Source organism: Rana temporaria, chromosome 1 (assembly GCF_905171775.1).
Source record: "Rana temporaria chromosome 1, aRanTem1.1, whole genome shotgun sequence".
In the NCBI taxonomy this organism is placed as follows: domain Eukaryota; kingdom Metazoa; phylum Chordata; class Amphibia; order Anura; family Ranidae; genus Rana; species Rana temporaria.
Genome location: NC_053489.1, coordinates 374,064,659 through 374,082,392, shown reverse-complemented (window position 1 = coordinate 374,082,392; position 17,734 = coordinate 374,064,659). Strand labels below are relative to the sequence as shown.

Here is a 17,734-nt window from a genome sequence, read left to right as displayed (position 1 = left end):
AAACTAATTCCCTCTTTATCTCCGTCACCCTTCCTTCCCCCCTCGTTCCTGCCCCCCTTATCCCCTCCTCAAGACCCCCTCTTTATCTCCACCTCCTCTGTCCGTGTAGGACCACTGACCGGAAGAGAGGTAGGAGAGAGAGAAAAAATAAAATAAAAAAATAACCTCCCCCCGGTGCGCGACATCCGTACCTCCTTCCTTTTTTCCCTTTCTTTCCTCCACTTATAATTATTATTCTTACTGCCCTAGTAACTTTTTACCTTATTCTGATTGTACAAATAATTCCCAGGGTGCCCATATCATTTTAATTTGTTCTTTCTTGTTTATCGTCCTCGGCAGGAGTTTCTCCATTATTCCTATTTTCCTAACTTTTTTAAGCCACATAGATATTGGAGGTACTTCAGAGTCTTTCCATTTTATTGCAATGCAACTCTTTGCCGCATGTATCAGATGACATATCATCGACCTCGTATATCTTTTCAGAGGAATTTGTGTATGATGTAATAGAAAGAACGGGGGGTCATCTGGGATCTGGTGTTCCGTAAGTGATTGGGTAATTCTCCGAACTGTTTGCCAAAATGGTCTTATTATTGGACATCCCCAGAATATATGTATCATTGTCCCTTTCTCCCCGCAACCTCTCCAGCATCTATCTGACATTTCTGAGAAAAATATGTTTAGACACGCTGGCGTATAAATACCAACGTGTTAATATTTTAAAATTTTATTCTTGTATTTTCGTACACCTCGAATAATTTTTTTTTATTACTTACACCTTGAAGATTTTAACGCTAGATCTATGATATTTTGACATTGTATTGGAGAAAAAGTTTGGCCTAAATCTCTCTCCCAGGCCAGGCTCGACATTCTAAAATCTTCCGGTGGTGCAGTCAACAGTGTATACATTTTGGAGACCATGTGGGCTAGTGGCTCCTCTCCCCCACAATACTCCTCAAACTTTGTAAGTGTCCGTTTATAATTTTCTGCACCACCCAGTTTCCAGAAAATGTCGTACCTGCCGCGCTTGCCATATCGGTATTTCACATCGCCCTCCCCTTTGTGATAATTCTCCTATTGTTATCCACCACCTTTCTCCTAGAAAGTGAGAGGCTTGAAATCTACCTTTTTCTCTTAATTTCTTAAATTTTTGAGACTCCATGCCTGGCTGAAATTCTGGGTTTCCTATTATCGGGTAGAGGGGGGAATTTTTAGTCGAGTTAGACCTATCGTAGGGTGGGTTTTAACTATATGGGGTAGTGCTGAATAAAACCATATTGCCCTATTTATGGGTACTGGACACATTTGTTGCGCTATAGTTATCCACAATTTATAATCCCCATGTCTACTCCAATCAGCTATCCTTCCCAGCTGGGCTGCCTAATATTTTAGCATATCCGGTGCTGATATTTCTCCCGCCCTTTTGGGTAGGATCAATAGTTTCCTACCAATCCTAGGCCGTTTACTCCCCAATATAAATTTCGTAAATATAGCCCAGACTTGATTGAAGTATGAAATGGTGATCTGAATTGGTAGAGCTTGGAAAAGATAGAGAAATTTTGGCACTATACTCATTTTTAAAATATTGGATCTCCCGAACAAAGAATGCATCCCTCTACTCCATCCATCTAGTATTGTTCTGACTTTACCCAGTAATGGTTTGAAGTTTAACTCAAAAGTATCCTTTAAATCTGGTGGCATTTGTGTTCCCAAATAGTTCAATGCCCTAGTCGTCCATTTGAACTTAAAGCTATGTTCCAAGCCATTTTTGATCAATTCCGGGAGAGCAACCCCCATCGCCTCAGATTTACTGTAATTTATTTTTAAATTTGACATCTTCCCATATAGTTCTACTTCTTTCATTAAATTTGGTAGGGAGATCTGTGGTTTTATTAAGGAAAAAAGCATATAATCTGCGTAAGCCGATACTTTATATTCCCTTCCCCCTAGTTGCATTCCCACTATATCTCTATTCTGTCGAATCTTATTTAATAGTGGTTCTAGTGTCAATGCAAATAAGGACGACAGGAGGCAACCCTGCCTGGTACCATTTGTAATTACCAGAGGCTCAGAATATATCCCATTTACTTTTACTGAGGCTCTGGGTCCCGCATACACCCCCGCTATCCACTGTCATCCGCTCTCCCAGACCCATTTGTTTTACGGTTTCCAGCATAAACTCCCAATGTACTCTATCGAATGCTTTCTCTGCATCTGTATTCAGGAAAACACTCAATATCTTTTTTTTATTTGCTTGGTATATTAAATTTAGCACTTTAATAGTACCATCTCTCGCTTCTAAAACCCAACTTGATCAAAATGAACAAGTTTTGATAGATAGGGCTGTATGCGGGATGTCAGAATCTTTGTCATTATTTTAATGTCTACGTTCATTAATGATATTGGTCTATAACTAGTACATAACCCTGGATCCTTCCCTTCTTTCGGGATAACCGTGATATGTGCCAATATCGCCTCCGGTGGTAGTGACCCTGTTTGTCCAACTGTATTGAATACCTTGGTCATATATGTGCCCAGTTGGGTACTGAAGCTTTTGTAGTATTGTATAGTGAACCCGTCTGGGCCTGGGGCTTTACCATGTGTTATTGTTTTCATTATTGTTTGCACTTCCTCCAAAGTAATTGGTTTTCCTAGATCTCTTCGTTCTGGAGATGTTAATCTAGTTAAACCTGCGGAGGATATATATTTCTCCACAGACCCAGAGGGGTTCACCTTTCCTTGAAGATTATATAGAGAGGCATAGTATTTCCTGAATTCTTGTGCAATTTCTTTTGAAAGGTAAAGTTTTGATCTGCTTTTGTTTTAATAAATGGGATATACGACCGTGACTCATTTTTTTTGCTAGTAACTTCCCACATTTATCTCCTGAATCATACGTCATCTTCTCCACGTATTGTAGAACCGCTTCAGCCTTATATCTAAGGAGATCTGCTACTTGTCTTCTTAAATTTGTTAATTCAATTCGTATACCTATTTTTGTCTTTTAATGTTGTATCTCCAGTCTCTGTATCCTTTCTAATAGAACTTTTATTTGTTCTTCTCTCGCTTTTTTAACTCGGGAGCCATGTTTGATTAGCACCCCCCGGATTACCGATTTATGGGCTTCCCATACTTTTCCTGGATCACATTCTTCATCATCATTTATCTGGAAGTACCACATTATTTATTTTTTTACATCTTCAACTATATAGGGATTCTGTAATAGACTTTCATTTAACCTCCATCTCCATTCTAACGGCTGAGTTCCCTCCCCCCAAGTTATTTCCATCGTTACTGGGGCATGATCTGTCCAGGTTATGTTCCCTATTGAGATGTCCTGTACTAAATGTAACCACTGATGGGGTATCAAAAAAAGGTCTATTCTTGAATATGTTTGATGTGGATTTGAGTAGTACGTGTAATCTTTCTCTCCTGCATGTAAGATACGTCATCCATATACTAGCTGAACTTCATGTAATTTTTGTAGGATTCGTTTTCTAATTCCACTCGGTACTGATGAGACCCCTTCCGAGGGGTCTTCTTTTGGGTCCAAGGGGATATTTAAATCCCCGCCACAGATCAACTTACCTTCTTTAAAATTCATCAGTTTGGTAATCACCTTCACTAATAAACTATCTTGATGTACATTTGGTGCATATATAGTGGCTAGTGTTACCTTCTCACCCCCTATTGCCCCTTTGAGAAAAAGGAATCTCCCTCCCGGATCTACATATTTATCCGTTAAGGACCATGGTATTCTGTTTGCTATTAAAATTGCTACTCCTTTACTTTTAGCTTCCTGGTTTGAGGCCTGGTATACATTCAGGAAGTTCCTATTTTGAAGATATGTATATACCCCCTATTTAAAATGTGTTTCCTGGATAAATCCTATATCCGTTTTAAGAAATTTTAATTCACTTAATATCTTACGTTTTTCGGGGATATTAAGTCCTCTCACATTTAAGGAAGTAACCCTTATTTTATCCATCTATCGCACCACGGTAAAACAGCAGCGGAAGAGGAAGAAGCAAGGCAAAAAAAAAGGGGAGGAAAATAATCTCCTCCTATATAGGGGTCTCAGGAGGTTACGGCTTCTCCGTGGGACTTCTATTTTCCCGTAGTTGCCGAGAATAGGGGGTACTGGCCTCCAATAGCAAGATTGGCTGAGCTCCTGCCTCCTCTCCTCCCTCTGTTTATTTCCATCCTTAAACCCTTTATATCTTATTTACCCTCTGGCTCCCTTTTTACTCTGGTATCCCTTTTTCTGGTATCTATCCAGGTATTATGACTGATCTTTACATAATCTTTTCCCTTTCTCCCCATCCCTCCTCCCTCCACTGTCTCCCCGTTCTTTCTCAGTCCCCTCCCACCCCTACATCCCCGCTCAAAATTCATTCCTTTATATACATGGACCCTACCCTCTACATATCTAAATTATCTTCATATATATTACAAGTTACTTTCTCATTTATGACAACTCATACATTCATAATATACATATTATTCATAGTCTTCACAATATTCATATATTAATATGCTGGATCAATTAATTAAATATAGCACATTTCCATTTCAATCCGGTTTCATTCTTCTCGCTTTCCATTTCCCCCCTCCCCCCTCTCCCTTCCGTACACTCACCATCTCCCTATTTTCGTGGCTGCACCTTTATATTCCTCTCCTCATTGGACTTTAACTACAAGATCTGCATATTCCCTCTCTTAACCCCCCTAAATCCTTAAATGTGTTACCTTCTTCCCCTTTATGTGAACTTTATTGGTCTTCCCATATACCCGGTCCCCATTCCCCCCATTTTTATTCCTAGTGAGTCTCGTGTGAGGTGTGAAATATCATTTTTTAACCATAGTTTATGGGACGTGTTTTAATCAAGTTGTGTCTAATATACTTTCCCATCCCCCCACAAATCCCCAATCCCCCCTTCCCATTTCCTCCACTCCCCTACCCTTTATAATTTTTTAATTCTAGGGTTGTCCCGATACCGATACTAGTATCGATACTAGTATCGATACTGAGCATTTGCGCGAGTACTTGTACTCGCGCAAATGCTCCCGATGCTTTGCCGATACTTTTTTTTTCCCCTCTGAGTGGGGACAGGGAGCGGTCGGAGAGGAGACTGAGGGGGCGGAGAGCCGAGCAGTCCTCAGGTACGTATAACACATACCACTGTAGGAGGACTGCTGCCGCTGCCTAGTTGTTCGGCGCTCAGGGAACATAACAGCTTTCATTTGAATAGCTGTATGTTCCCCGCCGCGCATCGTCATAGCCCCTCCCCCTTGTCTGGGCACTTTGATAGACAGGTCCCAGGATTGGACGGTGATCTGTCTATCAAAGTGCCGGACAAGGGGGAGGGGCTGACAATGCACGGCGGTGAACACACAGCTATTCAAATGAAAGCTGTTATGTTCCCTGAGCGCCGAACAACTAGACGGCGGGGGAGACCTAAACAAAGCCGATATTGGGAGACATGGCTGCATTTTGGGGGGAGACATGGCTGCGTTTGGGGGGGGGGGAGACATGGCTGCGTTTGGGGGGGGGGGGGGAGACATGGCAGCGTTTGGGGGGGGGAGACATGGCAGCGTTTGGGGGGGGGAGACATGGCTGCGTTTGGGGGGAGACATGGCCGCGTTTGGGGGGGGAAACATGGCCGCGTTTGGGGGGGGAAACATGGCCGCGTTTGGGGGGGGAAACATGGCCGCGTTTGGGGGGGGAAACATGGCCGCGTTTGGGGGGGGGGGAGACATGGCTGCGTTTGGGGGGGGGGGAGACATGGCTGCGTTTGGGGGGGGAGACATGGCTGCGTTTGGGGGGGGGGAGACATGGCTGCGTTTGGGGGGGGGGAGACATGGCTGCGTTTGGGGGGGGGGGGAGACATGGCTGCGTTTGGGGGGGGGGGAGACATGGCTGCGTTTGGGGGGGGAGCCATGGCTGCGTTTGGAGGGGGGGGAGACATGGCTGCGTTTGGGGGGAGACATGGCTGCGTTTGGGGGGGAGACATGGCTGCGTTTGGGGGGGGAGACATGGCTGCGTTTGGGGGGGGGGGGGGGAGACATGGCTGCGTTTGGGGGGGGGGGAGACATGGCTGCGTTTGGGGGGGAGCCATGGCTGCGTTTGGAGGGGGGGAGACATGGCTGCGTTTGGGGGGAGACATGGCTGCGTTTGGGGGGGGGGGAGACATGGCTGCGTTTGGGGGGGGGGGGGAGACATGGCTGCGTTTGGGGGGGGGAGACATGGCTGCGTTTGGGGGGGGGGAGACATGGCTGCGTTTGGGGGGGAGATGTGGCTGCGTTTGGAGGGGGGGGGAGACATGGCTGCGTTTGGAGGGGGGGAGACATGGCTGCGTTTGGGGGGGGGGAGACATGGCTGCGTTTGGGGGGGGGAGACATGGCTGCGTTTGGGGGGAGACATGGCTGCGTTTGGGGGGAGACATGGCTGCGTTTGGGGGGAGACATGGCCGCGTTTGGGGGGGAGACATGGCCGCGTTTGGGGGGGAGACATGGCCGCGTTTGGGGGGGAGACATGGCCGCGTTTGGGGGGGAGACATGGCCGCGTTTGGGGGGGGGGAGACATGGCTGCGTTTGGGGGGGGGGGAGACATGGCTGCGTTTGGGGGGGGAGACATGGCTGCGTTTGGAGTGGGGGGGAGACATGGCTGCGTTTGGAGGGGGGGGGGGGGACATGGCTGCGTTTGGAGGGGGGGGAGACATGGCTGCGTTTGGAGGGGGGGGGGAGACATGGCTGCATTTGGGGGGGAGACATGGCTGCGTTTGGGGGGGAGACATGGCTGCGTTTGGGGGGGGAGACATGGCTGCGTTTGGGGGGGAGACATGGCTGCGTTTGGGGGGGAGACATGGCTGCGTTTGGGGGGGAGACATGGCTGCGTTTGGGGAGGAGACATGGCTGCGTTTGGGGAGGAGACATGGCTGCGTTTGAGGGGGGGAGACATGGCTGCGTTTGGGGGGGGGAGACATGGCTGCGTTTGGGGGGGGAGACATGGCTGCGTTTGAGGGGGAGACATGGCTGCATTTTAAAAAAAAGTATCGGTTATCGGTATCGGCGAGTACATGAAAAAAAAGTATCGGTACTTGTACTCGGTCCTAAAAAAGTGGTATCGGGACAACCCTAATTAAATTCTTAACCCCCCTTTCTTCCCTCCCTCATACAAAAAAATAAATACAATTTTCCAAAATAATCTCCATAACCACATTGGTGCAAACAATCAAGTGCCCCCCCTTCATTTTATTCATTATATCTTGTGTCAACCCATAGTACACCCAAAAAAATAAAATATATTGTAATATATATATATATATAATATATATATATATATATATATATATATATATATATATATATATATATATATATATATATATATATATATATTACAAGGGTTAGGATATCCTATCTTAATCTAATTGCTAATATACAATCCTGTCATACTTATAGTATATTTTTATATCATATTGTACTTCAACCATATCAAAGCATTACACTATGGGAACACCACACACGTATAAGTATTCTATCTTTTCCAAAATCCCCCCCCCCCAAAAAAAAGGGGGGGGAGGGGGTAGGGAGCTCAAACCAGAACTATGCATTAATATATCCATGAGAGATAACTTTTCCCATTAACCCCCAAAAAAGGGGACCAAAAAAAAAAAAACCTGAAGAAGGTATAGTCTATCCATGTCTCCCCTTCCTCTCCTCCTCTTAACATCCTATATATGATACCTCTGAGGGGGTATCAGTGGGGTAGCGGTATGGGGGAGATAGCCATAGTTAAAAAAAAAAAAAAGGCAAGGCAACCGGCCGGCAGCTTTAATACCAAGATCAGTCATATATAATCATAATCTTGTACTGCCGTAATTTCTCCTTCTATTTTTATTTTTAACTCACGGTTTTTCCCGACTCCAGTCTCTATGATTCATTCCGATTTTCTGCTGTTCTACGTTGTGACTCACGATCTTTTGTCGTTTGTGGGCCCGTCTTTCTATGTGGTCTTTCTATTGGCTGCAGCCAGTCTGGTACTTCAAACTTTTCAATTCCGAGAAAGTTAAATCTCCACCCTAAAGTGAAGTCGCGCTGATCGGCACCCTCCCCCCCTCCGGTGTCACATTTGACACCTTTCAGGGGGGAGGGGGGTGCAGATACCTGTCTAAAGACAGGTATTTGCACCCACTTCCGGCCACACGTCACGGGCAAAAGATGTTTTTTTTTCTGACATCCCGTCTGTCCCCCGTTGTGTGCTGGGAACACTCGGCTCTCAGCACACAGCAGGAGCCAATCGGCGGGCGCAGCGCGACTCGCGCATGCGCCGTAGGGAACCGGGCAGTGAAGCCGGAGAGCTTCACTTCCTGGTTCCCTCACCGTGGATGGAGGGGGGAGCAGCAGGGTGACGAGCGATCACTCGTCACCCTGCTGCGGACGCCGTGGACTCCAGGACAGGTAAGTGTCCTATATTAAAAGTCAGCAGCTGCAGTATTTGTAGCTGCTGGCTTTTAATATTTTTTTTAGTGGCACATCCGCTTTAAACAACTCTGGAAGCTCTGACGGTTCCGATAATAAAAACGAAAATGGCCCTTTCTTCACAAAAAGTGCAATAGGGTATCCCCAGCTGTACGTTCCACCTACGGATTTATTTTTTTCCAGAAGCGGACGTAATTGTGCCCTCCGTTGTAACGTAGCCCATGAAAGGTCTGGAAGAATTTTTATTGTCATTTCTTAAAATCTAATTATCTTTACCTCTCAGGCCTTACCGATAATCATTTCTTTATGGGCATAGTGATGAAAACGACCTATAACGTCTCTGGGTCTTGCCGGGTCACTGGGCCGTGGCCCCAGGGCCGTGTGCAGTCGATCAAATTCAATCTGCTTCTGTTCCTGTTTTGATTCGACTCCCAAGCTGTTGGCATATCATTTTTACTACTCTTTGTAGAGGTCCTCCCTCGTTCTCTTCCGATATCCCTCTGAACCTGAGATTTAACCTCCGGCTTCTGTCTTCAACCTCTTCAAATTTCAAATATATCGCTGAACTCTGATCTATATAGGGACTCCTTTTTTACCCATCTCCCTCTAACTTAGTTACCCGGTCTTCCAGTTTCACCACTCGTGTCCCCTCTATTGAAATTTTTTCTGAGAGGGCCTGCACTTCAGATCTGATTAACTGCAGTTCCTTCCGATGACCCTCCTCAGGCCTGGTCACAAGTGTTTCCATCTCATCCCTTGTCGGGAGAGCCTGCAGGATCGCCATCTCATCCCGCGTTGGTAGTGCCTGCAGAATCGCCATTAAGTCTATTCCACCTGTGATATTTTCAGCCATATCTTACACTCCCAGCTACTTATCTCCTCTTGTTCCCCCCTCCGTAGCCTGTGATGTAGTAAGGCTCATTCGAAGTGCTGCTCTAGGTATCTCCGGTTACTCTGTCTCCCTCGTCTCAAGAACCGAAGCCCTTGCTGTAGCGGCTCTTGTGCGTAAAAAGTAATCTTTAATCTCAGGCTGTTTTAGTGGGGCCAGCAGTGCCTTTGTTTGCTGCTTTTGCTGTGGATTCACTTCCGTTTTTATCTTGGCTACATTCATCCCGTAGCAAACTCCCCAATAAACACTGACCGGTCCCCCAGAGTCTTAGTCCTATCAGTTCAGATATGTTCAAATATGTCCTGATATGCCCACAAAAGATAGGAAGATAAGAACTAAGAAGTCCTTAACCACTACCTGCAGCCAGTCTGAGCCCGTCTTATCCCACTTCTATTGTAGGCTCACCTACTTCCAGGATATCTATCACCAGGCATCCAGGCTTCACACATGCCGTTTCTCCCGGCTTCTTACTAGCAGCTTGACACTGTATTGACTCCACACTCGCGTTTTTTTTCCACGCTTCTCACCCCTCTTCTCTCTCTCAGCAGCTTAGCGGTGTGTATTGCTTAGCAGTGTGCACTCGCGGTCTTTCCCAGCTTCTCACCTGCGGCATAAGCCGCTAGCACAGCCACACACCACACTCACGGTTTTTCTCCCCACTTCTCTGCAGTTTAGCGGTGTGTATTGGCTCCACACTCGCGATCTCTCCCCGCTTCTCATGCAGCATCCGCCGCTAGCACAGCCACCCTTCGTCTTTAGCTCACCAATTTTCAGCATCAATTCACCCGTAGGAGGATGTCTGGAGGATGTTTGGGAGATATTTTCAGGGCTTCAAACGTCCACCTTATTCAGCGCTTCAGGTTTAGATTGCGTGCAATAGAGAGGAGAGGTGCGGTCCGTGCTCAGCATGTGTCACCTCCACTCCGCAATTACTAAGCCACGCCCCAACCATGGTGTTTCAAAAGAAAAATAAATACAAAACAAACAAAGAGCCCTTCCTTCACAATAAACAACCGCACTGTGGATGAAACCAACAGCTACACATACCTCGGCATTACCCAATCAGGAAGTTTCAAGCCAGCCATAGAGGCACTAAAAGACAAGGCATGAAGAGCCTACTATGCCATCAGGAGGCGGCTGTACCACCTAAAACCACTCGTGAGAGTCTAGCTCAGAATATTTGATAGCGTCATCGCCCCAATTCTTCTTTATGGCAGTGAAGTTTGGGGTCCTGTCACCTACCCAGACCAATCCAAATGGGACCCCAGCCCAACAGAAATATTCCATCTGGAAATTCTGCAAGCACCTCCTCCAAGTCCATCGGAGCACCTCCAACAGTGCTTGCCGGCCCGAGTTAGGTAGATTTCCCTCACTTCTCACAGTACAGAAGAGGGCGCCATCATACTGGGATCACCTACAAAACAGCAGTCCCAACTCATACCACCATTTATGGACAGTAAGGTTCTTACTGGACAGTAAGAACCAGTCCCAAGCCGTGTGGCCTGAAACAACTCATCAAACACCTTGTCTACCCAAACTCTTAACAATGCGGCCTGACAAAATCTCAAATAAAAAATAACTCCAAAGAAAAACATGTTGGAGAATGGAGATACGAAATAACAAACTCCAAAAAAATAACGATTTACCAGTTACTGCAGAGAGACTACAAACTGGCCCGTACCTGGAGGTGCTACAAGACCCCAAAGACAGACAATGAGCCTGTACAGACTGAGCGCCCACAGCCTGGAAAAGGAATTAGAATGGCACAGACAGACCTACAAGCCCAGGGAGAGTAGACTGTGCCAGCAATGTGACCAGGGGGTCCCGGAGGATGAGGAACACTTCCTGCTACATTGCCCCAAGTACTCATCAGTGAGGGACACTCACTTCAAGAGACTCTCCGCTCTCATCCCAGACTTTAATTCTACAGAAGAGAAGAGGAAACTCCAATTTCTACTAGGAGAAGAGGAGCCAATGGTGAAGATAGCTGCCCAATATGTGACAGCGTGTCAGAGACTGAGAGGAACATGAGAAACTGAGGACCTAATCCTTTCACAGACTTATGTCCATTCCCCGTTATATTACCCCCTTCCCCTTTTCCTATACAAACTCAACTGCTTTGGCAATGCGAACATGTATTTGGTCCTGCCAATAAAGCTCATTTGAATTTGAGAGAGAGAGAGAGAGAGAGAGAGAGAGAGAGAGAGAGACACACACAGGTGGAGAGAGACACACAGGTGGAGAGAGACAGGGGGAGAAAGAGGGGAGGGAGGAAGAGAGACACAGAGGGAGGGAGAGAGAGAGAGAGAGAGAGAGAGAGAGAGAGAGAGAGAGAGAGAGAGAGAGAGTGTGTGTGAGAGAGTCACACACACACAGAGGGGGAGAGAGGGAGACACACAGAGAGGGAGAGAGAGACACAGAGCGAGAGACACACACAGAGAGAGACAGAAGGAGAGAGACAGAGAGAGAGAGAGAGAGAGAGAGAGAGACACAGACAGACACAGGAGAGAGAGAGACAGACAGACAAAGAGGAAGACAGATGAAGAGAGAAAGAGAGGGAGAGAAAAACAGAGAGAGAAAGACAGAGAGAGAGAGACGGAGAGAGAGACACAGAGGCTACGGGGCAGAGTGCTGTTGGCTTCTGCCCAGCATCAGAAAAAGAGATGGAGAGTCCGCGAGATAGTCCCTGCAAGATACCTCCCAAGCGGCTGGTAACTACACCAGGAGAAAAGCAAGTACATTTTCCTCCCCAACTGCATAGCACTACCAGCCTACGTTCCCTACCAGCTGAAGCGCTGGCATCGGGGCAGAGGATTATTCAGCTACCCCCAATACCTGCAACCCAGCCCAGGATCAGGGGAGTTCGGACAGCTGTTCCCACTCTGCAGCAGCTGTTTTTTTCACGGGAGACCGTATGTGCGGTTTTGCTCCCCAGCTCCAGAGTCATACTTTTCCTTTTCCTGTTTGCCTGGGGTGGTAGCTTGTGACTAAACACAGGTCCAGACCAGTTGAGGGTCAGGAACCTGGTTAGTCCGTTTTTAAAAGGGGAGAAATGTTACAGAAGCCACTGTCACTGTGCGTTTTGGAGGGGGCTGTGGTTTGGCCTCCTACCCAAAGAATTTGGCCCAGAAGAGACTGAGAGACTTGGGGACAAGCTGGCATTGAGGTAATGTAATGCTACATCCCTTCTTCCCCATCCCCCCGCTTGTTGCTGTGTTTAATTGTGTTCGTTCATGGCACAGACATTGGTCTGGAGAAGTCTCTATGCAGGAGATGTGTATTGAGGGGCACCCTGCTTACCATAATCCTTTATGTTTAACTGTAGTCTGTTTCAATGTACAAGTGTTCAATTCCAATTGGTTGTTCCATGTCCCCTACTCCCTCCCCTCTTGGTTGTTCCTTGTCCCCTACTCCCTCCCCTCTATGACAAAGCTAAGGAGATGTCCCTAACTGTGTGTAAAAGTGTATGGCTTGTATCTAATAAACAGTTTATGCACTGCGTGTTTAACCCTCAACACCTGTGTGGATTGTCTCGTGATTGAGGGGGTTAAGGGCAGGTTATGGCGAATCTGTAGGCTGCAGGTGGGTTTGGAGAACAGGAGACTCAGGAAACTCAGAGTTCTGGAGAAGTGTAAAAATTTAAGGCAATGTTAACCTTAGCCTTGATTCAGCAATGGCTCAAAGTAAGAACTGAAGCAGTTGCCAACCCATAATTACTGAATCGTTCGTTGAATTTTATTCCTTTCCCGGTTTATAGGACCGAACACCATATATAATCTGTGCTCGATTCACATAGCATGAATGATTTTATGCCAAATCGTGCTCTTTGATGCTATATACTATATCTAGCCGAGTCTTCCTTTGTAGGCCATTAGACTTTTGTTGATACTGATGTATCTATCTGGTACATAAGTCTTCTGGAAAAATTTCTGAATAATTTGATATACCTCCCAAATCTTTTTGAGTTTTGGTGCTGGATGCATAGTCTCATCAATTTCTTTATTATTTTCAAAGTGCAAATATTTCATTATCAGAGAAAATTTGTACTCCGACATGACTGTGCCAAAAAAAGGAGTGGCTAGTAATTTTTTGGTTGTCCAATACCACTTCTGCAGGGGTTTCCCCACCACTCCCTGAAGAATTATTAGGCCCAGAAACTTCCAGATGTCCTCTTTGGTCACTAGTTCTCACTTTCTGCTTCTTGAAAATCTCTGATGCTCAGCAGCACGTTGCTCCTGGTACCGATTTTTCTCTGTAACAATTTTTTCAATAACCTCATCAGTCAAAAAGAGTTGGGGGTATGACGAGGGGTTGTCATCTTCAACCTCCACTTTGATACTAGGTGCTCCAGTAAACGGGAATCTTGGGGGCGCTCCGTACTGGAGTCAATCGAGCACCAAGTCCGCAGATCACTGGGCACAGTCGCAGGATCATCTCTGAAATAGCTTTCCGTCTCCGATGACAAACTTCCCCACAAATCGCCATCACTCAATTCTGCAAGTGATTCTGCATTGCCGCCGCTGTTTTCCAGCAAATCATATACCGCTTTTGAGGTAGAGGCACGCTTTTTTGATGCCATGGTCGTTCTGCAGTTTACAGACAGAAAGTACAGTAAAACTGCAGGCAAGGGTACTGGAGAAAGCACTGGGGGGGGGGGGGGGTACATCTGTCTATTAAGGTCAATTTTATTTAGTAATGCAATCCAATAGGATTACATTGTATCAGTGTGTTGTGCTGTATACATTTTGAATTTGCCGCTGGTTCCACCCCCTGCATCGTGACGCTCGAAGGAAATGGAAGCCAGGACACAGTGCCTCGAGCAGAAGATCCGACAGCGGGAGTACATTGCGGGATCCCAGGGACAAGGCAAGTAACCTCTTCCAGGATCCAGTCCTGAGTGTGGCTCGGGGTTACCACTAATGGTACTGAATTTTCACACCAAACCACACTCGGGAATACCGCCAGGGAGGTTAAAAATGTATTTATTCAGGGAACACTACCCCACCTCAGGACTGTATTTGAGTCACCTCCATCAGAGCATCACCTGCAGCCATTACCTTTTGTACCATCCCCCCTCCCTTTACATTGTAGGCTCCATGAGCAGGGCCCTCCTATTCCTTATGTATTGAACTATATTGTAATTGTACTGACCTGTATAACAATAATGTTAATAATAGGCTATAGCAAGTTTAGATTAGTTCACTGGAAGAGAGCAGTAGACAACACTGAGGAAAACGAGGTGCGCTGTCATGAAGTATACGGTGAAGTCTGTTTAAAATTTTAAGATTGGGGGCATACTTATAAAGCAGACAATATGACCTTTGCCAAATATTCACTTATGGTAAATAACGGTCATTTAAAATACATGCACCTGGAAGATTAACCTGCACTGAATGGTTACTGAATATCAGATTTGCAGCTTAATAATGATGTATTTACTTGTATGTATTTACTTGCAGATAAATCAGATGACTAGACAGTCTAGTGTCTAGATTATGGAATTTTTTAAAACAGAACACAATTACACAGCACAGAAGACAAATTTAAAATTAACCTTTCACATGGAGAACATGGCTCTTGCTTTACAATAGGGAACAAAGGCTCGCTTTCAACACCCTGTTCTTGCTTGAGCTTGAACAGTTTTTGTCGCAGAATATCCTGGTGCCTCTCTCGAAGCCTGAAAAGTACAGAGGAGAAAAATTAGATTTCACAGTTAGACACTTACTTTCATTTTTAAAAAGATGGAAACAGCCATTCCTAATTAATAGCATGCGGGGGACAGTGACTCAGTACCTAACACCTGCCTTATTGTTCCAGAACAAGTAAATCGCATTATTAGAAAATCACTGCATCCATCGGAGCTGTGTGCTACAGGTATCTTTCTTTGTAACAGATTCCCACTACTTCCTTAAAGTGTTTGTTACCCCAACAATTCATATTCCTGATATGGGTCTGTTGTACCATGAAATTGTATGAGAAAACTCCTTATTGTATGCTTCCTTTGTGTAAAATTCCTGGTGTTCCTGCCAGTCCCTCTGCTTTCCAATTAAAAACTGACAACACTGGGGCTTATCCAAGCTGCAGATGTGAGCGGGCGCTAGCCTGGGACCTGCCGGACATCTGTCTATTATCTGCTCCAGAGACATCCTCAGAGGGCAGTACCTCTCCCCTCATCTAGCTGTAGGGTCAGAACACCCTTCGGTCCACACTGCTCCACTGCCCAGTCAACAGATCAATGACACAAAAGAATAAAGGAGAGGTTGGGGCATGGGACGCCAAAGATTGTGCCGGTCCACTCACGCCCCCCCTTAACAAACCACGAGAGTAGAGATGTACCTGCGAAACTGTAAAAGTACGTCCATGTGTTGGCTGGAGAACTGCAGGGGGAGAGGAGGGGAAAAAGGGATTTTTAATACAGCTTACCTGTAAAATCCTTTTCTTGGAGTACATCACGGGACACAGAGCGGCATATTCATTACTATGTGGGTTATATGGAGTACCTTCAGGTGATGGACACTGGCAATCTCAAACAGGAAGTGCCCCTCCCTATATAACCCCCTCCCATAGGAGGAGTACCTCAGTTTTGTAGCAAGCAGTATGCCTCCCAAAATGTTTCCATAAGAGGGGTGGGAGCTCTGTGTCCCGTGATGTACTCCAAGAAAAGGATTTTACAGGTAAGCTGTATTAAAAAATCCCTTTTTCTTTCTCGTACATCACGGGACACAGAGCGGCATATTCATTACTATGTGGGATGTCCCAAAGCAATGCTTTACTGAGGGGAGGGAGACATCTTCCCAAGACACAAGGATTTAATTCAGAGATACTCTCAAATAATAATAAATTCAACTTCGTCGAGAAAAATTGAATTTGAATTTAAATTTTAACTCAAGGGTGCCCCCGATTCTGAGGGTCTTAAATCGCAGCCCGCAGCACTGCCTGCCCAAAGGCTGTATCTGTATTCCTTCTTACGTCCAACTGGTAACATTTTGTAAACGTGTGGACTGAAGACCAGGTTGCCGCCTTGCATACTTGAGCCATAGAGATCTGATGGTGTGCTGCCCCAGGAGGCGCCCATGGCCCCTGGTAGAATGAGCCTTTACTGACAAAGGAGGAGGCAACCTCTTCAAGCCGTAGGCCTGAGAAATTAACTGTTTAATCCACCTTGAGATTGTGGATTTTGCAGCTGCCTGCCCTTTCTTGGGCCCCTCTGGCAAAATGAACAACACATCTGTTTTCCGAATCTTCTCTGTAGCTTTAAGATAGGCCTTCATGGCCCTGACAATATCCAAGGTATGCAGCAACCCTTCCTTTCTGGAAGTGGGCTTCGGAAAGAAGGATGGTAATACCAAATCCTGGTTCAGGTGAAAACTGGATATAACCTTTGGTAAAAAGGAAGGATGAGGACGGAGAACCACCCTGTCCTTATGCAGAATAAGATATGGCTCCTTACAAGATAAGGCTGCCAATTCTGACACTCTTCTGGCGGAAACTATGGCGACCAGAAATACCAACTTCCTTGTTAGTAAAACCAAAGGAACTTCAGCCAACGGCTCAAAAGGTTGTTTCTGTAGAGTTGACAGAACAAGATTCAAGTCCCACGGCAAAGTGGTGACTTAACCGGAGGATTAATACGCAAGACCCCCTGAATGAAGGTCTTAACCAGCGAGTGGGTGGCCAGCGGCCTCTGAAACCACACTGACAAAGCTGAAATTTGACCTTTGATTGTGCTTAATGCCAGGCCTTTATCCACTCCTAGCTGGAGAAAACTTAATACTCTATCAATGGTATACTTGCGGGAAAGCCATTTCTTGGACTCACACCAGCCTACATAGGCCCTCCAAACCCTGTAATAAATTACTCTGGAGACTGGCTTTCTAGCCTTAATCAGGGTAGAGATTACTTGTCTAGACAGACCTCTACCCCTAAGAATCAGGGATTCAGCCGCCAGGCCGTCAAATTTAGACGCCGTAATGCAGGGTGGAGGATCGGGCCTTGTGAGAGTAGGTCTGGTCGTAGAGGAAGCGTCCAAGGGTCTCCCACTGCCATCTTTAGGATTAGTGAGTACCATGCCCTTCTGGGCCATGCTGGAGCTACCAGGATGACTGGCTTGTGCTCCACCCTGATCCTGCGTAACAGGCGGGGTAGTAACTGTAGCGGGGGGAAGGCATATAGAAGATTGAACTGATGCCAAGGGCAAACCAACGCATCGGTTCCGCAGGCCATAGGGTACCGTGTCCGGGACATGAACATGTCTAGCTTCTTGTTGAACCTTGATGCCATGATATCCACGTCCGGCACTCCCCACCTCTGGCAAATTATCTGAAATATTTGCGGATGCAGAGGACCATTCCCTGGCGACAGAGTC

The 17,734-nt window shown here is 46.2% G+C and overlaps 1 protein-coding gene across 1 annotated transcript in view; it reads right to left on the bottom strand.

Annotated features, from left to right (window-relative positions):
- The window catches only part of LOC120928674 (cactin-like), a 362,945-nt gene that overhangs the window by 196,753 nt on the left and 148,458 nt on the right, over positions 1 to 17,734 (bottom strand). Inside the window, exon 7 of the mRNA XM_040339676.1 lies at positions 14,924 to 15,046. Coding sequence (XP_040195610.1) covers positions 14,924 to 15,046 — 123 coding nt within the window. The remainder of the gene's footprint in view (positions 1 to 14,923; positions 15,047 to 17,734) is intronic.